The sequence below is a fragment of the Alternaria atra genome (genome assembly GCF_907166805.1).
Source record: "Alternaria atra isolate CS162 genome assembly, contig: 21, whole genome shotgun sequence".
Taxonomy (NCBI): domain Eukaryota; kingdom Fungi; phylum Ascomycota; class Dothideomycetes; order Pleosporales; family Pleosporaceae; genus Alternaria; species Alternaria atra.
Genome location: NW_025091319.1, coordinates 2,820,834 through 2,848,123, shown reverse-complemented (window position 1 = coordinate 2,848,123; position 27,290 = coordinate 2,820,834). Strand labels below are relative to the sequence as shown.

At 48.1% G+C, this 27,290-nt stretch overlaps 2 protein-coding genes across 2 annotated transcripts; both read right to left on the bottom strand.

Moving 5' to 3' along the window:
• Positions 1-14,882: 14,882 nt before the first annotated feature.
• Positions 14,883-16,421, bottom strand: ALTATR162_LOCUS1356 (uncharacterized protein; the record flags this gene model as incomplete). Its single annotated transcript, XM_043308952.1, has 2 exons — positions 14,883-15,317; positions 15,366-16,421. 2 exons carry the CDS (start codon positions 16,419-16,421, stop codon positions 14,883-14,885), a joined length of 1,491 nt encoding a protein of 496 aa, XP_043164887.1.
• A 4,630-nt stretch (positions 16,422-21,051) lies between these two features.
• On the bottom strand, positions 21,052-22,183 carry ALTATR162_LOCUS1355 (uncharacterized protein; the record flags this gene model as incomplete). The annotated part of the gene is made up of 2 exons (XM_043308951.1): positions 21,052-21,247; positions 21,303-22,183. The coding sequence occupies 2 exons, from the start codon at positions 22,181-22,183 to the stop codon at positions 21,052-21,054; spliced, it is 1,077 nt and encodes a 358-aa protein (XP_043164886.1).
• Positions 22,184-27,290: the final 5,107 nt, after the last annotated feature.

The following is a 27,290-nucleotide window of genomic DNA, read 5'->3' as shown; positions in this document are numbered from 1 at the left end:
TAAGAAGGATCCTTACGTAACCCGTAAGCTGTACTTTTAAAGGCAATTTAAAAGAGCAAAAGAACACCATCGCTACTGAAAACATGGGACTAGGGCTAAAAAAAAAGTTAGTAAGGTAAGCAAAAAAGCCCGGGAAACCCCAAACAGTAATTAGATAGAGTGCTACTGTGTAGTAAAAAAGGAAAATTGGCTAGGCACTGTAGGAAGGGTGTTAACCCAAGGAACACAAAAAGGTGAGCAGGAGCTTAGCCCCCGAGCCTTCGCCTACCTATAGGTATTATACAGAGACAGGGGGATAGTAGTAATTTAAAAGACTTAGAAAAAGGGCCCAAACTAGAGTCTTCCCCAGAGTTACTAAAGATAGATTAGCGAACACGTAGCGAATAGGTGGTTTTAACAAAAGCATATAAATACAAAGCCTCTTACGGCACCCTAATTGTAAATACGGTAAACAACGCAACTGCGTTAATAGACGGGGTTTTGGGTTATCCCACGCCCCGAGGGAAGTTCGCTCGCTAAAGCCCCCTTTTTAAGCGCTTCTTAGTCCCCCTAGCAAATTTAAAAGGGAATTAACAGGAAGTTTTAAAGTTAAAAAAGGTCTCTTAATTTAAGTTTAATATGCACGGCTACTAAGAGGTTCCTACGCATATGTAATTAAATACCAAAAGAAGACGTCGTCCTAGGAAAAGGGTAGATAGACTACCAGACGTAATAAAGCTCTAGCTAAAAGGGCTTATTTATCTACTTAAAGGGCATTTAAAGGGAATGTAACAAAGGCGTTGTAAACAGGAACGCACCCTAACAAGTAAACGCAGCTACGTTTACAAGCCTCCCAAAAATCTAAAAGATCTAGAGGCTAAAGTGCAAATATTCGCTACCTCTATTGCAGATATTAATAAGGCGCTAGCACTAAAGAAATTAGTAAAAAGTAAGAGCATTGTTACTAAAACACTATTAAAAGCCATTATAAGCTCTTTAACCAAAAAAGCTGTAACGCTCCGTCCTTATAAAGGGCTAGGGTAGACTACTATATTAAGCAAAACAAAAAAAAGTTAAAGCCCAGCTGCCGTAGGGCCTACTATACGGCATGTTAAAAGGTGGGTCCCAGGGACTCTAAAAAGGGAAATTACGTCTTTATTAGGAAAAAGGGGGTTTTTACGCGTAAGTGGGTGCTAGCCTTAGCTTTAGTACTATTTGCAAAAAAAGGGGGAGGGTTGGGGGGTCATATTAACTCTAAGCGTTAAACGCGATTACTAAGAAGGACAGATACCTGTCCCCTTTTTCCAGAGAGGCTTTATAACCTAAGTAAGGCGAAGTAGTTTACGAAACTAGACGTAATCGCAGCCTTCAAAAGATTTGTAGAGAAAGGGGACGAATGGAAAACAGCCTTCTAAACGCGCTTTAGTTTTCTAAGTAGTTAGTAACTCATTTAGCATAGCTAAAATTTCCCTTTAAATACCTTTTACAGTATATTAACTAGACATTAAAAGGGGAAAACCTTAATAATTTTGCTCGGTTTCCTTAACGACGTGTTAATTTTACACAGATAGCAACCTGCAGCAAACTGGGAATTTTCGTCTAAAAAGTCCTTAGCAAGCTACAGGACGCAGGCCTCACTGACATTAAAAAAAGGGGGGTTTTTAAAGGGAAAGTCTACTAAATACCTTAGTTTTATTAAACCGGGGGAGCATTAGGGTAGGTTTGACAAGGTTAAAAACTATTAAGGACTAGGAGGCACCTAAGACTGTAAAAGGGTACAGTTGTTCCTTAGGTTTATAAACTTTTACTAAAAAAGGGTTTTTTAGAGACTTCCCCAAAGATAGCTGTTTCCCCTTACCCCTTAACAGGCAACGTGTTTTACCTAGGAGATAAAAAATAGCCTTTTAATAAAAGGGGACCTTTTTTATAAATTTAAAACCCAAAATGTTTAACTCTAGACAAGACATAGTTCTAAAAAAAAAACTCTTCTAGTTACGCTGTAGGGGGGAGGTTTTTCTTAGTACAACGACGAGGGGAAAACTGCGTCCCCCTTTTGCGTACTTCAAAAAGAACAACGCCCAAAAAACTGATTTTATAACAAGGAACTATTAGTAATTTTCTATTGCCTAAAAAATAGGACACTAAAATACGTTTGTTAAACCTTAAAGTAATTATAGATTATAAGAACCTAGAGTACTTTATAAAACTAAAGATGCTAAGCGAACGTTAAGTCCCAAAAGGGAGCGATGTTAAGCTAGTTTAACATAGAGATTCTGTACAGACTAGGGGAAACAGAACGTGAGCTAATGCACTCTCACGCAAAAGCAGGAACCACCTAAGCATTTTAAACGATAAGGCCCCTAAAAGCCTATTATTTAGGTCCTAAAGCCAATTTCTTAGTGCTAAGAAGAGTAGTAAGGAATAAAAATAATCTACAGTAAGCTAGGTAATTCCCCCAAAAGGGTACGCAGGGGGCGAACAGGAATCCCAAACCCGACTAAGGAATAGTTAGAAAACCTAGTTCCTACCGCAAACAAGAACGGGGTAGAACGGTAAAAGGGGCTACAAATAAAGGGGCTTAGAGAACGTTAAGCCCAAAATTTTCTAAACTAGGGGTGCAAGCTAGAACAAACCCTTGGGTCGAAGAACTATAGTTAGAAGCCCTAAAGGACGATCAGCAATACAGGAACGCTATGTAAGCAGTAATAGATTAGGAAAAAAAGGTTCCCTCCCAGCCTAGGCGTAAAATCTTAATCTTAGAGTGCTTAGTTAACAACTGGGGGAACTGTTATATTTAAAACAGGGAAAAAGGTGCCTAATAAGGAAGTTGCGCACCAAATTATTAGTAAAGCACACGATTCCCTTTTTGCCCCCCTACCTAGGGAGGGAAATTACACGGGGTAGTAGCTTAAGACTTCTTCACCTGTTTTAGATAATATTAGACCCACGTAAGGAACTGGATACTTACGGGGAAAGGGCGAAGCTATAGAGAGAGGGTACCCAGGGGTTCCTGAAACTATTGCCACTACCTAATAGGATATAGAAAGAAATCTTTAAAAGACTTTATTAAAGGATTACTAGAGAGCGAAAGGGTTAACCTACCTTCTAGTTGTTACTAACTAACTAAGCAAAGGGTCTATCTTTATCCATTTCTGAAAATTTTGGACAGAAACGATCTAAGCGTTTTTTTAGGCGTGGGAGCTTACTACTAGTTGCTTAACGCGATTACGTCTAATAGAGGCAGCTAGTTGGGGTTTGCGTCCTGTGGGGAAAGTCTTTTTAAGATCCCTTTAAAATTTAAATAACAGCTTTCTACTATCTTCTACCTAAAGACTAATAGAGTAACAGAACAATAAATAGCGTATAGGGGGCATAAAATTTTAAGCGTTTATTAGCTAGTTACAAGAGGATTAGGTAAAAATACCGCCTTTTAAAGGGGTCCTAATAATAGGAGGGGTGCAACATCGACAGGAGTCGCCCCCGTTCTTCCTCTAAAACAGGTACAACGTAAAATCCCCCTCTAGCTAGACACCCCCTTAGGAGCTAAAAAAAAAAAGGAACCGCAAAGAACGTTTAGACCGTGACAAGGCTGGGGGGCCCTGTGGCTAAATTCTAAGACGTGCTTAAGCCAGTATGGGTATAGCTGCAGCGTAAGCTAAACAAAAAAAGCAGACTAATAGGCACTAGAAGGAAGCAAGGAATTTTAAGGTTAGCGATAAGGTTTAGCTAAAACAATAAATAATACCAAAAAGGGGTGTCTGTTATAAAAATGGGCCCCAGAAAAACCTTAAAAACACAGTAATTTGTCACGGCGGGACCTTTGATAGCCTATTAGAGCGCGCCAAATTTAAGCGAGCAGCTGCGCGGGTCGCTGAAATTCCTGCGCGAACCCCGCCCTGGTCGTACGCTCCCCTTTAGGGCCCTCCTTGTCTTAGCCTGACCCCGAATTTTCAGGGTATCGTAGTGAATATACCTTTTATCACGGAACCACCTTCCCTTTCCTGCCGACCCCGGGGAATTTGTAGCTCCCATCTATAGGTGCCCGTCCCCCCCCGGTATGGATCGCCCGGAAACCCCCCAACCCCAGACTCCCGCCCCAAGCCCTTGTGGGGTGAGGTGCAGAAGACCCCAATGCCTGGCTTTGTACCTGCGCAAAACCACCAGTACCTGCAGAGCCTCGGGGGCCCCCCGGGGGACGCGCGCACCACTGAGCAAGAGCTCCAGACCTCTGTTATCGGGGCGCGATGGGAATTTTCCCGCTACCAGAAGGGCAACTCGCCCCCGACCAAAAACCCCGATTACCCAGTCCAACCCCCTCCCCACCTGCTGCCGCCGCAAGCCCGCCGGCCCGACCCCCGCGCCTCTACCCTATCCCCCGGGGCTCCCTGAAGCTCGTGCAGATAACCCCCGGGGACCGCCTACGCCTGTTACCCCCCCATTCCCCGGGAAACCCCCAGCCTCAGCGAGAAAAATACCTGACCCAAAGGAATTTGATGGAACCCCCAAGACGACCTTCGGGCTTTCCAACAGATCTATGGTAAAAATCAACGCCGACCGCTTCCCTCTAGCCTAAAATCGGATGACCTACGTCGCTGGACGCCCCCCCTGGAAGAGCCTTCAAAAAATGCTCCTAAAATCCGATACGGAATCCCCCCGTTCGTGGACTAAACCCCCAGATGCTCGAATACCTAGAACAAGCGTTTGGGGACCCAGACCGTACCCAGAACCCCTCAGAAAAACTTTTTTAACCTAAAGCAGAAGAACCTTGTTTTAGCAACCCCACTTGGGAATTCCAGCGCAGCCCCAAAAAAAATGTCAAGGAAAACCCCCGCCCCTGCTATTCCAAGGGGTATCTCGCGAGCTGGGATTGCTCCCAATCCACCGCCCCTTTGCGGGTTCTCCGTTATCTTAGCCACCTCCAGAAACGAAAAAGCTACCCCTCAGCACCAACAGCAAGTCTCCGTAACCCACCCCCATAGCTAGGGCGTTCCCGAGCAGCTACGCCGCAGCCGCTAAGCCTACCCTTTCTCAAACCAACCGCCAAAAGACCCAGCTCTCCCGCTCCGGCCCACCAAGTCCAGCTCCGATGTACGAAAACCCGGGACCTCCCTTCCCCGGAAGACTTCCCCACCAGGCAGCCGGGGGGAGAGAGGCAAAAGTTTCCCCGGGGGTCAAAAAACCCCCCCGAGTCGCCCAATGCCCTGGGCCCCACCCCGCCAGTCCGCGGGGAAAGATTACTAACCAACACCAACCACCGAAAAAGCCAGCCGCCTACCGGGCTCTCCGCTCGCGTCCCCGCAGCCTTACCGCCCCCAAACCCCCCCAGGTCTCCCTACTCCGCCGTGCCGCCAGCCCGCCCTCTGAGACGAAATACTCGTTAAATGGAGTGAGCCTGAACTAAAATCGCGTGCAGGCTCCTGGGAAAGGCGCATCCGAAACCCTTTTAGTCCCAAATTTTCCGCCGCGTCTATTTAAGGGGCTATCCGGGGGAGGGAAATTAAGGGGGTCTAACATATTTTCCCGCCTATCACGTAGAGATAGGGGAAAAAGGCGATACTAACATACCCCTTTACTGGGTTCTGGACAGAGGGTAAAGGTTTATAGGGGGGAAGCTGGGCTGATAGCCCGGGCTACCTCTAAGGGAAACGAAAGAACCCCTTTGGCAAATTTTTTCGTTTGAGGGGGACATGTCTGTTAAGGGGGTAATAACCCCTATATAGAAAAACCCCCATGCGGGTGAGGACCACCTAGAGACGATCCGGCTGAACGTGACCCCCGGCACTTCCCATTTAAACCCAGGAATGCCCCGGCTAAAAAAAACATGACCCGGAAATTGGCTTCGCTAGCCCACGTTGACGTTTGAGGGGCAGTACTGCCAGAAACACTGCAACACGCCCCCGGGAAAGGGCCCAAAAAAAAATTTCCCCGCCTTCAGAGCTCCCCAAAATCCCGCCCCCATTGACCTGCCCGACCGCCCAAAACTGCTGAGGAATCGAGATATCGCGAAGGTATCGCTGAACGCTTGCGCTGCGTACGCCCGAAGAAACTACCATGTTTACGATCCCCGGTCGAAAAGATGATCCTAAACTTCCCAGCCTGGCCCCTGAGTTACTAGACCCTAAGACCCTACTGCCAGAGGAGATAAGGGGCTTCGGGACGTCTTCTCGCCCAAAGAAGCGGGAAGCCCCCCCACAAACCCCTCACACGACCATGACATCCGCTTACTTGATGGCAAAAACGCCGCCCCCTTTGGGCCCGCTGGGACCCCTTTTCCCGAGAAGAACTTAAAGCCTTAAAGGAATGGCTGGGGAGAACCTGCGGAAGGGCTTTATCCGGGAAAACTCTTCCGCCCCCGCCTCGCCTGGGGGCCCGTTTTTTAAGAAGCCGGATGGAAGGCCCCCGGTTCTGTGTCGATTACCGGGGACTAAACAACCCGTGGACCCCTACCCGCCGCCGCTCAAAAAGGGGGCTTAAATAACTTGGAAAAGGGGAAAAGGGGAATTTCTTTCCCAAAGGGTTTATATCATCGCTGCCTTCAACAACGTACGTATGGGGAAGGCCGGGGTATTTTACTGCGTTCCCAACGCGATTCGGCCCGTTGAAGTCTGGTGATGCCGTTTTTGGGCCCATCCCGGAGCACCAGCTACCTTTCAGAGGTTCATCAACATTCCCTTTAGGGGGAAAACTTGGACGTTTTCTGCACTGCCTACCCAGACGACATTCCCGATCTACAGCCGAACTAGAGGGGGAACACGAAAAACACCTGCGCCTGGTACTAACCGCGCTGCGAAAAACCCGGGCTGTAAGCAAAGATCCGAAGTGCAGAATTTTTAAGGAAGAGACTACCTTCCTAGACGTTATTGTTGGACCGGGAAAGGGGTTGCATGGACCCACAGAAGGTCGAGACAATACAGGAAAAGGAAAACCCCGTCCTGCCTGACCTTTTACGTACAAGCGTTTATCGGTTTAGTAACTTCTACCTCGGTTTATACAAGACTTTCGAAGTTATCGCCCCCTTTGTCGCTCTTGAAAAGGGGGATTAAGTTTTTCTGGAATAGTGACTGCCAGAAGGCCCCCTTTGACCGTCTGAAAACCGCATTTTCAAAGCCCCGGGTCCCCCCCCCGTTCGACTGGGGAAAGGGGGGATTTTCCAAGAAAGGACGCTAAAATATGTATCCCGGAGTGCTATCTGTGGAAGATGGGATACCGGGCCTGGGCGTTCTTTCCCCAAAAACACTCAACGACTGAGTGTAATTATGAGATATACGGAAAAAAACTGCTCCGGGTCAAAAAGCTTCGAGGAATGGAGACCTGAGCTGGAAGGAACCGCATCGCCAATTAAGGTTATTACAGACCACCCCAACCTTGGGGTACTTTACAACTACTAAGTTGCTGAACCGACGACAAGCCCGCTGGTCTGAATTCCTGTCCCCTTTAACTTCCGGGTAAAACCGCCCCCAAGCTGGGTGCGAAGCCCCGACGCGCTGACCAGGAGGTCAGAAGATCTGCCCCCGGAAGGGGGGAACGCCTGCAGCCCAAAGGGCCCAAATCGTGCTGAAGGAAAAACCGATCTGCCTCCAAAAACCCCCTGGACACGCCCGGGGTACAACCCCCGTACTAGCCGCCGCCCGCCTTGTCAATGTACCGCCAACACCACCAGCTTCCCCAAAACCTAAGAAAAAGTCCGCTTTGCCGTCGACCACTTCTCCGCCTGTTCCCTATTACACCCCCCGTGCGTAAAATCCAGAAACCCGCAGTGCCAGAAACCCGCCGCTGAACCCGCCCGTCCGAATACCCCCGGGGAGCTTCCCGATACTACCGCCGACCATAAAGGATCTGTTCACGAAGGGGTACCCAAAAACGACGAAGAACTAAGTTCTATACTAGAGGCCCTCCTCTAGACAGAGTCTCACAAGAGGATCCCCACTCCCGGGGTGTGTAGAGCGGAAGGGTTCCTGTATTATCGAGACCGCCTGTACGCGCCTAATGACCCTGAGCTACATGCTGAGCTACTACGGATGTACCACGAGAGCCCCGTCGCCGGCCACATGGGCCCATCCCGAACCTAAAGGGACTGTCCCCAGAATCTAGGGCCCCGGAAAAGCTGAAAACGTCGAGCAATGGGTTCGGGAAATTCTTCCTTTTAGACCCCCTTACGACGTCACGGGAAACAAAACAAAAGGGGGCCGAAAAGTTACCAATACCTAACCGAGCCTGGCAAAATCGTCATGGACTTTATCACGCACCTGCCTAAGAGTAGTGGATTTGACGCTATCTTAGTCGTAGTAGACAGACTCACTAAGATGAAAACACTTTGTTGCCTGCCAGGGGACCTGCGACGGGAGGGTTTCCCCCTATTCACCAAATACGTCTGGGGAAACCGGCCCCCCCGGGCTATCGTATCAGACCGAGGACCACAGTTCGTATCCGAGTTCCCCCAGCCACCTAACCCGACGCCTAGGGGGTCCCGTCCATCCGTCACCCTACCACCCGGCGACGGGCAAAACGGAGAGAGCGAATCCTTCCTAGAACGGGACTTGCGAAGCCAAGTTTCGTACCTGCAGGATGACTGGGCGAGATGGCTACCCTAGCCGAATTTGCGGTAAACAACGCTAACAACGGGGCACCCGCACAACGCCATTCTTCGCGAACTACGGCTTCCACCCCCGCCTAGGATTCGGCCCGTTGATCCCAAAAACAGCCAGGCCGGCCCAAAACCCGAAAAAACTAGCCCTAAAGGAAAGAAAAAACCCTCCCCGAGTACTTGCGCTCTGAGATCTGTGTCGCACAAGCCCAGCACGAGAAATTCGCCAACAGGGGAAAACCAAAAACCCCCCGCCAGTTCTTTGAAAACGACCTAGTGTGGCTTGACGCCCCGGGAAAATTAAGGGCCGCCCGCCCGCAGAAAAAAATAGACTGGAAATTTAGGGTTTTTTTGGGTCCAAAGGGGTCCCCCGTATGCTTACCGCCCCAGGGGCTGCCTGCTTCAATGAAGATCCACCCTGTGTTCCCGTGAGCCTGCTCCGCCCAGCTGCGACTGACCCCCTGCCTGGGGGGCGACAAGACCCGCCTCCCTTTGAAGTCGAGGGGTCGAGGAGGGGGGGTCGAGGACATCCTAGACTTGCTGGGACCGCCGCGGCCGTGGAGGCCGGCCCCGACTAAAGTATATAGTGAAGTGGGTTGGATACGACGAGCCTACTGAAGTACCAGCCGACTACGTCGAGAACGCCCAGGAGATCGTCAAGAACTTCTACCACCGTTACCCAGACAAGCCCCGTTGATCGCGTCGTCGGAGCTCCGCCTAAGGAGGGGAGTACTGTCACGGCGCTGACCTAGATAGCCTATTAGAGCGCGCCAAGCTGCTAAGCGAGCAGCTGCGCGATCGCTGAAATTCCTGCGCGAACGCGCCCTGTCGTACGCTCCTTGAGCTACGTCCTTGTCTTAGCCTGACCCCGTACTATCAGCGATATCGTAGTGAATATACTGATCACGTGCACCTACCTTCCCTGCCTGCCGACCCCGTGACATAATTAAAGTAATTAAAAGCTATTTAGTTATGCTAGACACCCTAAAAGGCTATTACCCTGTTTTCTATGTTAATAGATTACGCCTAGTAAACTCCGACCTACTGCCTAGCTAGGTTGAGGATGACTACTAGCTACTACCGCTACAGATCAATAGTAAGGACGAGTAGGTAGTAGAAGAGATCTTAGAAGAGCAACAACGACGCTGTAGACGTAGATAGAAACTGTACTTCGACGTTAAGTAGAAAAGATAGTACTAGACGACCCTCAAACTAGTAGAAATCCTAGAGAATACAGAAGCCCTAGATTAATAGGAAGAATATACGAGAGAATACTAAGACGAAGAAGAACGCCTACTAGAAGGGTTTCGACGAGATACCTCCTAAAAAGGGGGGGAGGAGGGGCGTAATGTAATAGGCTAGAGCCTAGTTAGTAAGTCCTCGATAATATCTTAGTTACGTGCGCAAGGCGCACTGTCCACAGATTCCGGGTGCCCCCCCTAAGCACCCGGATTCTGTGCAAGCGAGCCCGGCAGAGGGTTATCCCGAGCCGCCGCCCCCTAAACGACCTTTAGAACCCTAGCTACCTTTAGTTCTCTTCTCTATCGAATACAACTCCAGTATACCTGTGCGATAGCTCCCTAAGCGTAGCCCCTTACACCTAGAAAGGGTCATTATAGGCGATTATAGGGCATACTAACACCCTAGTACTCCGGTAGGGGGCACAATAGGGCATTTCAGGTTACTTACCTCTTAAGTACCCGCTTAACGCCCTAAAGCTTATGCTAAATCTTAGCCTCTCGAAGTAGGCGCTTATCTTTGGTAAGACCTTAAGTAACCTCATCCTTATCACTAATACTAGGAATCGTAACTTAACCTTTGCGAAGCTCCTTAACCAGAACCTTAATAGCGGCTAGGTCGACAAACTAGCTATTAGGAGGCTAGAAAGGGTTGGAATAGCCCGTAACAATGCGGGCTAACCCCTTCTACGCTAATAAGGCGCTATAATAGGGTAGAACGGGCTAAAAGGGGCTACTTACAGCAATACAGGGGCGACTTAATAGGAAACAGCGCCTACACTCGAGGATCTAGACGGCGCTAGGCAAACTAGGGATATTGCGAAGACGTCCCTTAAAGTTAGCCCTGTTATAGTCGCTAAGGACAGGGAAACAGCAGCTATACTGACCTAGGCAAAGGAATTTACTAGCGACCTAGGAATAGAGGCAGCTAGTGCAGACCTAGAATAAAGACTAAGTGCTAGCACTAGGAAGATAGCTGTTAGAGGCCGCTAGCTTAAAGAAACTAGCTATAATAAGCCGTACTAGGCTAATATAGGGATAGTTAAGGCAAAGTAGGCAGATAGGGTCTGATGGGGCGTAAGAGGGGCGCCTATGGGCTAGTTAGTTCTATTCCTACCTATATCGCACTAGAAGGGGCTATTTTGGGCCACCTTGGCGTTACCCTCCTCTTGCCTAGAATAGGGCAAAATACTCACAATTAACGGTCGAGGGGAGTGTAGAATAGGAAAGATAGTCCAGATCGGCTAGGAATACATGAAAGCTTAGGCCTTCGCTTAGCTGGACCCTAAATCCTAGGTAAAGGTAGATATTCTAGAGTTTTTTAAGAATTCCTAAATTAGTCGGGGTGAAGGTAAAAACCACACCCAGAACTTAGGCCTGCCCTATCTAGTCACTTTTTTTGATACTAGGCGTAGTAGGCCCCGTAGGTGCTATTACAGACTACTAAAATCTAGTTTAGGCTAATTGTGCCTTGATTAGGTTAATCGACTCTAAGAAGGGGAATAATGTCAGGCACCAGGCTACTCCCGGCCCGTTCGGGCCGTTATGCCAAGCAATCGCAGTATATTAGCCTACCTTACCGCTGTTGTAGCTCGACAGCGGTTCGTCTCTAGTCTTACAAGGCAATATACCTCTACTTCCACTATCGCGGTGCATCTCGTATCTATAAACTGTCACGGTAACCACCGTGGTTCCCTTGACACTAAACGCGCTACAGAATCCGAGTGCTCCGCCAAGCACCAGGATTCTGCTAATTGGCCGGCCGGGCCTAGCGCCATGCGCACGGCCCCCATCGATAACTTCTTACCGCCTGTACATGCTAATTCTGTTTCCTTACGCAACGTCTTGTATTACACCAGATATCGTACGTAGCCACAATTAACGCTTCTAGTAAGCTCTTAAACACGTGCTCGTAGCATCTCGTAACATAAACACTCTATTGTTTGACATTTAGAAGGTTTATGTCTAGGCACCTCATAATTACATAGCCTTCCCTACTACACGTCTAACATTATCTTAGAGGTTCTCAACTAGTAAAGCTAGCATTATTAACTTATAGATTTATAATTAGTAGGCAGCTTAACTAACAGCTCCTATTATTTCGCTCTAGAATTAGAAGCTTAACCTAATAAGGCCTTAGCACTAGCTACTTATAAGCTTTAGCATAGTTTTCCCCCTTTAATAGTAGTTAGCGTAGTAATAGGTTACTATTCGTAAGGTATTTAAACTGCTCTACACCTAGGGTTAACCTATTAAAACGCTTAATTAAATCTTTAACTCTAGGATTATTTTTTAGCGTAACTACCTTTACCTACTACTAGATTAGAATTATCCTAGGCATCGCCTTACTATTATACTTTAGTTTAAGTTAAGGAAACAGTTTATGTAGATTATCTGTATCCTCTTAGGCTAAGATCCTGCTTACTAAGGAGTAATTAGTGTTTAGTGCATTTAACCCTTCCTCCTGTTCCTAATATTCCTAAACAAACATATAGATCTTCTTAGGCTTAAAGCTCAAGAGGTTATTAAGCTTTAGGCGATCCTCCTTTAGCATAAGGTGTATTACCCTGTCTATGTCTTCTCTAGCAAGGCCCTAGAAGAAGAAATAACCTTTCTTAGATTTAGTAACTTAGTTTTAGCACTTTACAGCAGCAAAGTAAGTAGGAAAGTTCTAATAGTACTTAGTAATCATAATAGCAGGCTGCTTTAAATGTACTTTACTAATAACGTAGTTTACAACCAAGTTGGCTACCTAACTAAGCCGGCCACTTTACCCTACTAAAATGCCTACGCAACAACAACACGTTATGTCTTAACAACTTAACGTGTAAAAGACCTATACTAAAGGAGAAATACATATTGCTATCTCTAATATTGCATCTAAGCAGATTCAAAGCGTAAGACGCGCTGCAGCAGTCTACTAAGTCCCTCGATCTACGCTCTAAGACCAACGCGCTAGGACACGCCCTTAACGCGACTGCAAGCTAAACATAAAGCGCCTTACAAAGCTAGAAGAGGAGGCGATTGTACAGCGTATAATTAAAGAGGGTTTACGTAGTATACTGCCCTCAAAGTCACACGTACAAGATATAGCTAATATACTGCTAAGAGAGCGTAGTGAAAAGCCTACAGGCAAGAACTAGGTTAATAACTTTATTAAGCGTACACCTAAGCTACGAACGTGTTAGATAAAAATGCTAAAAATAAGCTCAGGAGAAGTTTATGATTTCGATGATGGATTATGTCTTAATCATTGTTCCTTTTCGTTAGTTTGTTCTCTCTCCTTTTTAAACATAAACCTAATACATTAGTGATACCTAGGTGATACATAGGTGATACCGTCCATGATGCAGTATCGCTTACTTTATCTGACAGAACGCGATAGAGCCGTCCGTACGATTACTAGCGAGCTGTCTGTAAGGACCTAGCGGTTATTAGGCTATAGTTTACGCTTGTTTAATTAATGAAGGCGGAGCATAGTATTGCAGACGAGGATACCTAGAACTTTAATAAGTCTGGATTTATAATAGGCAAGATATCCTCTTAGCTTGTTGTTACAGGCTTAAAGAAACCTAGAAAACAGAAGAAACTACAGCCTAGCGATCGCGAGTAGGTAACTCTAGTCTAAGGCGCCTCTGCGACAGGGCGCGTTATCCTGCCCTTCCTTATCTTCGCGGGGAAGGTCTTTATTACCTCCTAGTTCGCAAATCTACCTTGCGACTAGATTATTACTGTCTCTCCTACTGGCTGGATCAACAACGACCTCGCGCTCGCGTAGCTTAAGCACTTTAATGCTTATACGAAGGCGTCCTCTATTAGGACATATACACTGCTTATTATTAACAGCTATAACAGCTACTGCTTAGTAGATTTCTAGGACTTCTGCAAGGAGAACAAGATTATCGCTCTCTGCATGCTACCTTACCTATCGCACCTCTTGCAGCCTCTTAACGTTGTTCCCTACTCGCTATTAAAGCGCTACTACAGCGATAGGATCTTGCTCTTAGCACGTAGCTGCATCTACTTTATTAACAAGGAAACCTTCCTACTAGCCTTTAAAGAAGCTTATAAAAAGACGTTTACACTAGAGAACGTTCGCGCAGGCTTTTAAGGTGCTAGACTAGTCCTATATAACCTAGAGGCTGTGTTATTAAAGCTAGATGTACAGCTGCGTACGCTAACGCTGCCTACACTAGGCATAGTTACCTAGGAGGCGTAAACACTACGCAACGCCTGTAAGATAGAGGCGCAATCTACGCTAATTTAAGATTGTATGTAACACTACTAAGGGTTACTAGTAAGTTTATTAGACAAGCAGGTTAAGCAGCTAAGTAAAGGCGCTTAGCAGATAGCTTATAATATAGTATTAATGCGAGAGGAAGTAAGAAGCCTTCGAGAAGCTGTTAACACGCTTATAAAGCGCAAGACTCGTAAAAGGCAGTACGTACGCGCAGAGGAGACTCTAACAGTTAGTAAGGTATCTAACTTAATTACTAAAATAGATAGTAGTAGGCGTAAGGACAGCAAGACGCCTGCGAAGAGGGTGCGCGCAAAGAGGCGCTGCGGCCGTTGCAGCGAGGTTAGGCATAACTCCCGCACCTGTAGGGTAGAAATAGGGGATGTAGATAATAGCGACGCTTCTAAATAATACTGTAGTATTGCGTACAATATAGTAATCTATTATAGTGTTATGCTGCGTTGCTACGCGTGCGCTGCACTAGTGTTTAGGTGGCCACTCGCTTAGGGTAGCCGCTCGCTTATGAACCACGTTATACGTCTTATTCCTAACTTCTTTGATTATAGTAATTATAGTTAAGCTAATCGGAGGAGTTCCTAGTCTAGCAAACTACATTCTACGCTTTCGTCCTATGTATTACAACCTTAGATGCCCTGCAAGCAGGGCAATAATATTGTTTCGTTAATAGTTAGTGCTTTATCGTAAGCAGAGGAGTAGATTCAATTTGGAGACAAGATTCGTGCGCATAAGGCATAATACTTGCTACAGGTCTATGCATTGAGGATCCTGTTTGTCGTTTGACATTTGCTAGGAAATGAGAAAAATTGCTCATGAATCCGAGAGCTCAATACCCATGACCTTCAAAAAGCCGGGTGAGTGGGTGTGACCACAAGCCGCCCCTATGCTCTGCGTTCCCAATACGATCGCTCCAATCCCCTCTTTGAATGCATGTCTTCTCCAAAGTCAAATTCGGGGTCGATGCGCTTGAAGCATCAAAGGCATTTTCCAAGCGCTCCCATTCCTCAAAAACTTTGAAGTCACCACCTAGGTGAAGTTCTTCTATGGACTCAGGTAGGAATGTTCTGATGTCGAAGTCGCCATCGATCCATTCATTATGTTCTTCGCGATAATATCCTTCTTCCAGCGGCTCATCATGTTGTGGATCTTCTTCTTCTTCTTCTATCTTAGGTCGTACTATTGACCATTCGCAGTTGAGCATGCGGAGCTTCTGAAAATCTCGAAGTGAGACGATTTTCGGACCAGGAAGGTCAAGGTGAAACTGAACTCTGGATTTAGTCTGGAACTTGAATTGGAAGTAGAGTCTTACGTCGTCGTCATCATAGCCCTGTGTGAGGCTGAGTTCCTCCAACGAGTGAGCAGCATGTGTGACAACAGCTTCAAGAACTCTCTTGGGTTGGTAAAAGCTTCCTTCCGATACCGAAGCGTCGCCACCATCATACGTGAGCTTTTTCAGATGCTTGACAGTTGCGAGGATAGTAGCCAAGCCATCTACGTTGAACAAGGAACTTGAAAAGAACAGCTCTACCACGTTTGAGCATGGAGCAGAACCTTCCGGGAACAAACTATGCTGCACTTCTCGACTAGGCGATTCACCCATTGCCTGCGCCGCAAATGTCTTCAACGAAGGTACACTGAGATAATAACATGCCCAATCAGGCGAGATACAACCTTCCGTGTCACCATAGACCATGGCGACTGTCTTAAGGTGCTGCAGGGGGAGCATTGACGCCACAGCCGGATTTTTGTATCCGCTGGCGATCTGCCATAAGGCAAGTTCCAGGCACTCTTCTTCCCTAACCAAAGTGTGTCTGATGGTCGTAAGAAAAGGGAGATAGTGTAACAAGAGTGCGATGATGGCGTCCTCGAAACCTGCACGGATTCGATCTTCGATAGAGCCAATCGTATCATGAGGTCGGGGCAGAGTCTGAGTTTGAGAGCTGTATCGACGTCGCAAGCTCTTTGCGTCCATATCAGGATACAGGTGTCGCAACTTCCTCGCTGCTTCAATGAACAAGATCTTTTCTTCACCAGAAGGCCCAACGCCGTTGCTTGGGTGGGTTCCAAACAAACTCTCATCCGTATTCCAGTTGTACTGTCGGGTCTGTGGAAGATTAAGCTCCCTGATGTACCACCCTTGACGTGGATCGATAATCAATTCCTTTAGTCTCCTCCACAGAAGCGTGCGACCATCTGAGGTGTCAATAACGTTCCATTCCGAAAGTAATCGTCCATGCTCTCTCAGCGTGGATTTCAAAAGCGTTCCATGGTCTCTGCACGTAAGGGCGAAGTTGAGGGTCGAGTCAGGATCCAAGAAGTCGGCTACGTTGAGTTTGAGCTCCGGTGGAAGCGCAACAAGAGCCATGTCAATCGGAATAGAACGTCTGGCGATGGACGCGTGCGACCCTTTGTATTGCCACGAACAAGATAGAGCGCTGAGCTCTATCAGTCTAGTGCAAGGCTGCGACTGGGCGGCAAGACAACTCATCTAGGATAACCGAGCCGTGCAGATGGAGAACTCGGGCCTAGTGGCTGCCTGAAATCCACACACGGGTGCTGGGGTGTTTGGTGTTGGAGGTTCATTCCTCAACGTTGCATTTCTCGCGCGATCCTTCGCAGACTTGCTACAATATGGCATTTGCTCATGCTCAGTAGCACGCTCGGGAGGGGTGAGTCTCTGGCAGAATGGCGTTGACGGGTGTCAGGGCCGGCCATCTTCGTGTACGCGCTAACAGCCGTGGCGTGGAGTTCACGCGTCGCTCCGCGCTTTGGAACGACTATCCTTTGCTACACGATGTCCACATCATACACCCTCACCAGTCGTTCACAATCAACGGCCACACTATGTCGCACTTTTTGCTATCGACCAAACGCCGTGTGCATACGAGCAGGACGCAGCCAGAGTTCGCGCATAATGCAAAAGCTATCTTTTATGTACAGAATCCTCATCCTTGCCTATGGTCTGAACAGCCTCAACAACATTCTCGTGACGACTCCGCGTACACTCCTCATTTTCAACAGCAAACTTGGCTGCTAGGCCTGCTGTACTAGTAATTATAGGCGCCATCTCATTGCCACGCACAGCCAAGCAGGTTCTTCTTGTCGGATCCACGTCTTCCGAGATTAGAAAAAAAACGCTTTCCTAGCACTACATTGTCGTCGCGATGAGGACTATGAGTGTTTCGGGCACTCTAATCACCTCGAGCATATCTGACCGAGCTGTCCCTGTTTTATGCAGAAACCGGTTGGCAAATTTCGGGATTGGCTGTATACCAGGGTGGAGGCTCAGTATTCCCTGATTTGCGACTAGGTGGCCTGAAAGACGAGTCTGCGACCAGCGCGTCAAATTCGGCCTGGACGCAAGTCGCGTGGACTTTCAAGCACAGGAGATCAGCTATGGAGGAATAGACTCTCGATGTGTCAATCAAGCCAAGTGGAGCTGCGTGTCTGCCCGGCTCGTAGACTCGGCGTTCGGCAGGATCGCGACAGGAATAGGAGGCGTCTCGAGTGGACCAGGTGATGATGTCTGGTGTGAAGGTGACATGTTTTTTCGCTCGAGCTTTAGCGATTTGCCTCTCGCTACGTCAAGCGAAGATAATTCTCGTTTCATCGCAGGCTCGAGAATAGAGGACACGTCGGACAGCATCGCAGGGTATCTCGTTCGCATGTGAGCATTGCGTACCACTTTTGAGGAACCGTAAGTCATGCACATACAACCGACGTCGTCTGGATACAGTTCTTCCCACTCTTCTCCATACTTCTTGGAACACTCGAGAGAATCCACAAGCGGGACTATTTGATAGCGCGCCAGGTGTCAACACTGTCTGACCAGCAAGTTCTCCTTACGAACACGCGCTTGCGGCCAAGGGCCGCCGCATCTCTGAAACACCCGCGCAAGTACATCGAGGAACTTGAGACATATTTCCACCTCACAGACCGGGCAATACCCACTGGCGATCATATTTGGAGGATGCGGTTCATGGCTGCACCTAACCGCAGGGTTTCGGTGTCGTGTTCATTCTTTGTCGCGCTCGACATCGACGACTACTTCGTTACCGCCCCGTTATTCAATGTACTCGCAGTATTCTATGTTTTCCCGAACAACACTACGAAGTTGGACAATGCTCCTCTTACCAGTTAATGACATGACGGACATGGGAACGATTTGAGCTCCTGACAAGGTATAGCGTAAATTGTTGGGTTGATGGGGACGATAGGCGGTGGAAGGTCGTAAGTGGTTGCTAGAGTTTCATCGTGTTTCACAGCTGTGTCCCAGCTTGCAGATCATATGGTCGATGCATAGCAACGAAGCGCAAGTGAATAGTTGACAGAGTTTAACACCGTTTACAAGGTGTGTGGGTGTGGATTTTTGAGTCATTGCATGTGGTTCATCCCGGAGTCTGTAGCTAACAATGCATTGTGCAATCAGTGTGTTGGCGTTGATTTAGTTCGCTGCTCTTATGTCAAACAGCTGATCGTTGTTTGGGTAACTGCCAGTAGCGTCATAGTGTCCAAACTGCTTCCTTCGTCGACGTATCTGATTTGTTTTGTGGCCGGCTCTCAAGAGCGAATGATATGAGCTGTTCTTCTGGATTCTGTCTTGACGGTTTGCCCTCTGGTGAGAAAATTACAGCAATCCCGCTCTCTTCCCGTCAGTCTCATACCCCCTAACTATCTCTGACTCAAAATCGTCAGCGTCATGCGATATGAACATCATCAAGGACGTTGCTAGGCAACCTTTTTAGGTGCGATGTTCACGCCTTACTTCCCAGTACACGAACTTCTTACCTATCATCTCTCTTGAAATCCTCAATGTCTCCCATCGGGTATGGTCTGATCTGTGTGACCTGATTTTGTTTATCGAAATTCAAGATATATTAATCTGCAGTTTCTGTATCTTTGGTCTGTGTACTCTTCGTCCTTTGATCTTGTCTCCTATGAATTTTCATCTTATTACGAATGTCTGGCCATCGCAGATGCTATTTGGCGATATATTCATCCTTGGAACTGGCGATGGTATCGACAAGCTTACTCTTACTTGGGCCGTCGAAGTTTGTGAGAATCTTGAAACTGACGAGCGTTGAACAAGCCGTTACTCATATGCGAAGTGTTGAGGAAAGCTTTCAGCGTTGCTGGGTGTGTTCCTAATATGTACGCCTCCATGCCACTTTGATGCAATCTCCTAGACCCACCAACTCCAAAACTCGTGACGAGCACGAGCTGGACAAGCTTTGGCTCCTTGTTCTCTGGTTTTGTTAGAGAAGTGACGTGCTCTATACGTGCTATATCTTGATTATCGCTAGCACAGTCTTTTTCAGCACTGTTAACAACTCTTACGTGACTGGGTTATGTTGATATAGTTCGCGCTATAGTCACTTTCTTCGCCGCCGAGCATGTTTTCTAAACTGCTTCGGCTTCTCTAGGGTACTCGGTTCCCTAGATGCTTTAACGTTGGCGTCTTCTTACTAGGTAGCTAGGAGTTGGTTAAGCTCGAACCTTGCGTTGTTCTAGCGTTCCGAGCAAAGATCCCAGCTTTTGGCATCCTCAACTATCGACGGCGAAGAGCCTCTGTAACATATCGAAGTAGATCCAGACAAGCTACAACTTTGCACGCTGGGCGATATTTGAAGTCATCATCCGCGGCACAGTGAGGCAAGTGGCCCCATATGGCCCCTATCCGACAGCCAGCGTCATTAAAGCTGCTCCCATGCTTGTGGGGATCCTCGCTTTTGCGAACCTGAGCGAACTCCGCAGCAGAATTAATCATTTTGGGTTGACTTGCAGTTTCCAACATACGAACGTAAAAGCTTTATTTTCATGTTATTCAGATGCATGTTTAAATCAGTTGCAAATCTTCCAAAGGGTATCGTATTGTCATGATTTTGTGATCATGTAGCCAACACACTAACACTTATTTACACTGGCATCTAAACTACACACCTCAGCTAGCCACACATCCCTCAACTCCCTTAGCCTAGCGTTCTTTGGTGCACTAGTATTCTCTGCAGGCACGCTCCGCCATAACTCGAGTATATACTTATGAGCCTCTAGATCTTCCTGAGTATCATTGCGAAATCGGAAGCTCACAGAATTAATACTTGGATCTTTGTAAACGAACATGACCTTCGCCTGCCTCCACTTGTCTCGTGCAACGTTGCATGAACCACCTCGCTGCGGTTATCTAACTCTACGTAAATCTTTAAGATCCCTTTACAAACTGGGTGCACTCTAAGAGGAATATCTTATCTAGGAAGAAGTGGCTGTCGGGCTTGCATTTTCTGTTTGAAGGAATTGAAAAGATTAGCAGTTTCACTTATATTGCGGACGTGAAACAGAACATGTACTGTAAAGTCTAGAAGCTGCTTCAACTCTTTTGTCATCAAGGTGGTGTCTAACTACTCCTATCCAAGATCCAAGGGAGAACTGTGTTTTCCGGCCAAGTACGCGGGACTGTGTCGTTCGCACTGATATATAGGGCGACCCGGCTCATAGTTAGTACTTGGAGCGAAATCTATGGATTCCTTTGGGCGATGTAGCATGGACGTGGACAGGTCGCTTGCGAATACGGTCTCGAAATTGGGCAATCGCATGGCTCATGTCACACGGTGTAAACGAATGATCCACGCGATCGTCGCGAAAATATATAGCAAGTTGCAGTTGGACCCAAGGTGAAGTCGTGCGAGATTGTGTGTTGATACGCAACAAGGCTAGATGCAGTCAAACAGTGTGCCCAGACGCAAAAATCACACTTTTGCTAATGTGGAGAGACATACTGCCGGCATAATACAACGACAAACGCAGCCATGATGAGAAATGTATAAATGCTACTCCTCATTCGACGTCTCTTGATATCTAAGTAAGTGTCGCAAGTACCGATCAAAAGCCAAGCCCATTTAACTCCAGCGCCGAGTATGCCCTTCCATATTCAACTCATGTATCCTACACAAACGTCCTTGGTGCATCCCCACCGAGTCTTGGAGTATCGGTATGCTGCTCTATACGGCAGCATAGCCTCCTCTGCTGCCACTTCCTTGAACAGTCCCCATGACCTTCCTCGCAAAGTCTTTCGCAATGTATGGGATGTCGCGGATCGCGTCCGCGTGGGGAACCAGATCCCAGCCGCGGGCGCCGTAGCGGTTGTAGTTTAGCCATGAGCCGAAGATGAGGTAGGCCGCGATTGCAAGGAAAAGACTAGAAGCATGTGAGCGCACGATCAAACGTTGGACCTTCGGGGCGGACAACGTACATGATGAAGAACCAGCCAAAGAAGCCCCAGTGTGAGCCACCGTCCGGCGAAGGCGCGTCCGCACACGCATACTTGGTTCGCCACTCTAGTCGCAGTGTTTGGACTTTCTTGTCCTTTTCTTCGGTTTCCAACTCGTAACCACAGAAGCGCAGACTGTTGTCATTGTCCTCACATTTACCCTTGCCCTTGTCCTCTCTTCGCCTGAGCTTCTCTTCTTTCTTGTCGTCACCCTCCTTGTTGTCATCCTTGTTGTCGCCTTCGTTGTTGTCCTTGCCGTCCTTGTCGTCCTTGTCGCCGTCTTCGTGCGGGCTCTTGTCCATCTCATCACCTTCTAGTCCTGTCCGCTCCTTGTCGCAAACAAACTCGATGATAGCGCGCTGGTTCACGCCCTCTCTTTTGCCGTCGAAGGGAAATCTGCCTCCGTTCAGCGTCGCCCTAACGCCCTCTAGTCCTGCATCCTTGTTGCTCTTGGAGTGTCCAAGATTCTCGAATTTGGCATCGATCTTCCTCCCATTTTGTGTCGAATATGTGCCTGCAATGTCGATTGGGGTGATGGTGGAGTTGTCATCCTTGCTAAGATCAATATTCTCTCTGATGCCACACACCCTGGCCCCGTGATGGCACTCGGTTGCCAGACTCCCGCCTTTGTGCCATTTAAGAGAGTTGCAGATGTCGACGGTGAAGTTGTACTTCCACTCGAGTTCTTTGGTGAGATCGGATTCCTGGTAGTGGACTATGTGCGGCCCGCCGAGTTCTTTAAAGTTGAAGTGTGCGCCATCAGCGAGGATGTCTTTGCAGTCAAAGGCATGTGTCGAGTAGGGAAGAAGGGATGTGAGGGCGAGGATCGAGAGCAGTGGCACTCGAGACCGCGGTGGTGCCATGGTAGCGTTTGTAGGGCGATGCGAATGTCTAGGTTGATGAAAGGATGACGGCGGAGCTCGGGGGGACGAATACTGCGTTGGGGAGATGACGCGGGTCAACGAGGCAGCTGTCGGCCGTTCTGGGACTGTCACAATGTCAAGTTGACGAGAGGAGACGAAGCTTGCAACAGAGTGGTTCAAGGAGTGAAAAAAGAGATATGCAGGGCTGCAGTGTCACTTGAGCAGAGCAGCAATGTCGCGATGTCGCGTGGACCAACTCGTAGAGGAAAGTTGGCGCGGATGACGCTGGCCGGCCGCAATGGCGCTGCTGCTTAGTCAGTCAGATCGGGAGCCCTGCATCTTCGCCCGCTCCGCCAGGAACCATCGACATCGCAAGCTTCTGCCAGACTTTTGGTAAAGAAGAAAGCTACGCCTGAGACTGTGCGCCAAGGTTACTGCACAAGCTCACACATGCTGGACATCTAGGTTCGTTCAGCTCGGTCATGTCCATCACAGACCCCGGACTTGTCGCCGCATCACCTTCGGGAATGGTCCCCTCACCATTCAGATATCGGCCCCTCAAGCGATCCACCTAGTCTAACTCCCGGCTGTCATCTTCGATAGTTGTATCGTATCTATAGCATTGGTGGCTGTCGGTATCGTATCGTTCTACTCCACGGAGCGATCATTTGAATACGAGTTGCGGTACTTGGGCAGGTCTAAAAATAGACCACCATGGGGAAAAGCTTGAAAGTATCTTGTACATTCTATTGAGCTAACGTAATCTATTGTCTAGTCTATAGAATCGTCTCCACACTGTCCAACTCCAGAGGATGCAAGACTAGAAGTTGCGATGATCGAAAACAGGATTTGCGAGAATGAGTGAAATTCCTTCCTAAAGAGCTTTCGTATCGAGCCGCAATCATACTATCGATAGTCAACGCACTAGTAAGAGAGGCAACGGCCCGAAAGACAATGATGCTTGGAAGAAAACTGAATCGACAAGGGACATGTATATTCTAAGAGAAAGTAGACGCCGACCATGCAAGCTTATCCGGAGGAAAGAAAACGGGTTCAATGGCATGAATGCAAAGTTGAACGACTGCGGAGATGCAGGACAAAACTGAAAGCGCCAAAGGATACAATGGACCAAAAGTAGAACACGTGGCCATGGGGAAAATGAGAGTAGACCATGTATAGTGAAATCGACGGCAGAAGTCTAAAGAAGAAAAGGGTATCTCCGACGTCAGGGTTGCGACTTGATCATGCCGTGCAACACCAAAAGGACGTAAGAAGAAATTTGACCATACGAGCAGCGAGTCGTTCTTGCGCCATGAAATGTTCGCTTCCGTAAAAATGTCGACGGAGAGAGACGTGAGGATGTAAAAGGAAAACGTGATGGAGACTTCTATTTGCCTTGACCTCCCTGGCCCGAGCCGCCCCGGGGATTGGCAGGCATTGGATACGGAAATGGGGCATATGGGAGTTGACCGGATCCAGAGTTACTGCCAGCGGTAGACGTGTTCGATGGTGAAGACCCAGAAGAAGACATGGTGGTATTCGTTGTGGTTGTTGGGGTTTCGAGAGGCTGTGACTGAGATCGCTGTGGACGTTCGTAAGGCGTAGAAGAGCGTTGTTGTCTCTGAAGCTGTGAAGGCGAGCTAGATTTCGAGCGATGACGGATAGTAAGAGGACGACTTTGTGGAGCAACTGACTCTGGAGTTGGCGTGCGTGAGGCGGGCGACCTTGTAATGACGATTATGGGAGTCGAGAGAGATTGCTTAGCAGTTGATTGGGAAGTTTCCTTAAAATCTGGGTGTGCTGCAGAAGAGGTGGTCGCCTGGATTACTTCTGTTGTGGTATCGACACTGGTAGACCTCGGGTTCCTTGTCGGGCTGGACCTCTTGAATGGGCGGTTGCTCATATATCAAAAGCGAAGAGACAGATGTGCTTATGCTCCGTTCTGACAAGTAACCTGGTTCGAGTGTGACGTCGTTGCTGACTAGTGGTAGTCACAAAAGTTTGTTGGAGAGGCGAGAGAATGTGTTGGTGGTAGTGTTAATTGGGTTGTTGTTATGGTTAGTGATGATACTTCAAGCCAAAAGTTCCTAGATCTTATATTTCCAATGCCACTTCAATGGCCCCGAATCCTGAAGTTTTGAAGCCCCGGCTTTACGATCACCAAAGGTCGAAAATAGCAAGACTGATGTCTGAACAGAGGAATTTTCGAGGGATCCAAGCTGTTCCCGTGTTGCATAATCCAGTATGTGGCTTGTTCCTGCACGCTTCGGAGCCAAGAGCGTTCTTCTATACGGGTGACCCAAGCGTCCGTAGTGTCGGTACTGTAAGTTCGGTATTGGGTCATAAGGCTGTACCCGACCAGTTGGAGAAGGTGGTGAGATTGCGGCGGGACCGGTGAGTGGGTATTGAGCGTGCACGGAGAGAACCTTTTTAGACGTGTGGCGTCCGGATTATGTTCTTCTTGTAGAGATTTGTATGCACCTTTAGCGAACGCGCGGCGGGATAGTGTAGGGCTGCTGTCGTCAGATGCTTATTTGAGCCGCACGCACAACAACCGGTATGTGAAGGGAAAAAAAAGGGTATAGGTGGTGAGATGGGTCACCCTAGTGTCGTCTGAGAAGAGAGGTCTTTGCCGCTATGTGTGATTTATCTGACTTGCTTTGTTCCTTTCTCCAGTGACTAGTTCCACTTCGCCGGTGATATACATGGCCAAGTTCCCTTCAGGTGTCTTCTCGTATCGGGTGGCTCTCCAGAGAACCACCATTTGTCCTTTCTCTGGTAAGCATGTCAAATAGTCAGGTACAGTGAAAGACGGGCCGAAACTTTGAAGCGGGTCGTATTCGTGACTTGAAGCGCTCACGCGACTTTGCCGTTGCGCATTTGGCGCGCCCCCCGGTTGGCGACCACCACGCTCGGTATAGCCGATGGAGTGTTTCGATTTGAGATAATCATTTTGGCGCAACTACGAACGTCATTGGAGGGTTAGTAACTAGTCCAATACAGCCATACTCACAATGCTCGTGTCGAATGCGCCGACGAGTCAGAGGCTCCAACGGTCGCTAATATTAGCTGTCTTAACACGACTTAACACGAGGTGTAGTCACTGTGAGAGGATGTTACTCAGCTATCGCTAAGCTCGCGCCTTAGTCCACATACCCGCATCCTGTCATGCAGGAATTTGTGACCCGATGTATATGCTATGAAGTCATCGCTGTCGCATGAAAGGATAGCTGGGAAGCAGTGGTATCCAATGATGCGTATGGGCATGGGTGTTCGGAAAGTTTGTCAGCGCCAGGGTTACGCTCGCCTGTAGAGTTAGTGCGTGAGAATCCACTTAGTAGACTAATCCTTCCTTCCAGAAGATTACTGAAGGCAGATGCCACGAACGCCATCCAACGCGCAGTGGCGGCCATCGGATCTCACTCAAAAACCGGGTTACTACACATTTCTGGACATTCGTTTAGCGGTGAAGGTGCCCTTACAGCGCCATGACAATGAACATATTACAGAGCTGATCAACCAATGCTGCGGGCTCCGTGGAGAAGCGCACCGAATGATGCCAATTGCAAAATCCACATATGTTTTCGCTGTCGTCCTAACATGGTCTTCAGTAACTAGAGCCGGAGAACCTAACAACCTAACCCCAACCTGACCGACATCAATCGCCGCGCAGATGCGTCGGGCTCGAAACAGCTTAGGAGCCCTTATTTAGCATCCACTGCTACAGATCCGTCCTAATTACCAGAATTTGTTATGAACACAAATAACAAGCCTACTTTGCTGCGAGACACGGTTGTGTAAGCATAAGTTAAGCGATTACTCGAAGTTTTCGCAGATTTCCCCGCTTACGCAATCTGTTCGATGGCTTATCTGATCGTGTGCGACAATTGATGAAGGTAACAATAAGCCATCGCAAGTGAGCTAGATAACACGCAGCGTATATGCAATTACGGAGGCGCATTCGAAAACCGGGCGAGTTGCAGTGCAAACAAAAAGACCACAACCTGACTTTACACCTTCGATTTCGACACGCTTTTGATGTTGAGTGATATGCAGACAGATGCTAGCTGCTGGCAACCGAAGCATGTCACAGTTGTGCAACTAGGCTACACATTAGTCTTGGCCGTTACCAGTGACGGCATCGTTGTAAATCAGAAAAAAGGAGATCACAAGCTCATCATTGTTGACAGAGACGTATGCGACACGAATACACAAGTCAAGACTGACGATCTTGTTCAAACGGGCGCTGTGTAAACACTTCAAATGAGGAGCTCAGCATCACTCTGTTGCTACAGTTGTTATGTACCAACAATCATGTATCACTAGAGTAGACCGTGCCTGTGTTGGCAAGCAGTAAAAGTAATGGCTTCGGCCACAGCCACTGGAAGTCAGAGATGGTATGGAAATCTCGAAGCGAATCATTGCGGATCCGTCCAAGTGATCGTAAAGCTTCACCCTTCTGCGCAATCAAATTCTCCCTCCTGTTCGCGGCTTCATAAGACACATCGCCCAACCTTCTCGAACGTGCCCATCGACGGTGCGTGGTTCGCTCAAACTGCGCAGGATGGGGAGTAGAGAGAGTGGAGAGGTTGAAGTCACCAGAAATTTGCACAAAGGCATTGTCAAGCTAGCACATCTCACCAGGCTTGGAGGGGCCTGAGCGGCATTGCAGTGGGTGAGTCAAGACGTCTTGGATGGTACATTTAGAGGAAACCTTGTGTGAGTCTGCAGCACAAGTGCTCTGCTCCAACACTGAGGCGAGAGCAGGATCACAACGACACGTAAGCTACGGCGATCTGTTGACATAACGCTATGCTTTCGTTACTGCACTCGCAAATCAAGGTGTCACGGCTAAGCCGCTGATTGTCGGTGTGCAGTGTGTCAGCTTAAACGCACAGATGCTAGTCAGAGCGGCGGCATGACGGACATGATGACGGGCAAAGAAAATCAATACTGCGCTTGAGGAAATATGCCGCCATGGGTTTAAAGGTTGGTTTGTAACGCCGATGAGGATACGAGACGCCAAAACGGACGTAGATCGCGATCTTTGTGACTGTGTGCAAACCTAGACGCTAGCATTGCGTTCGCGTTGACGCCAGATCACATG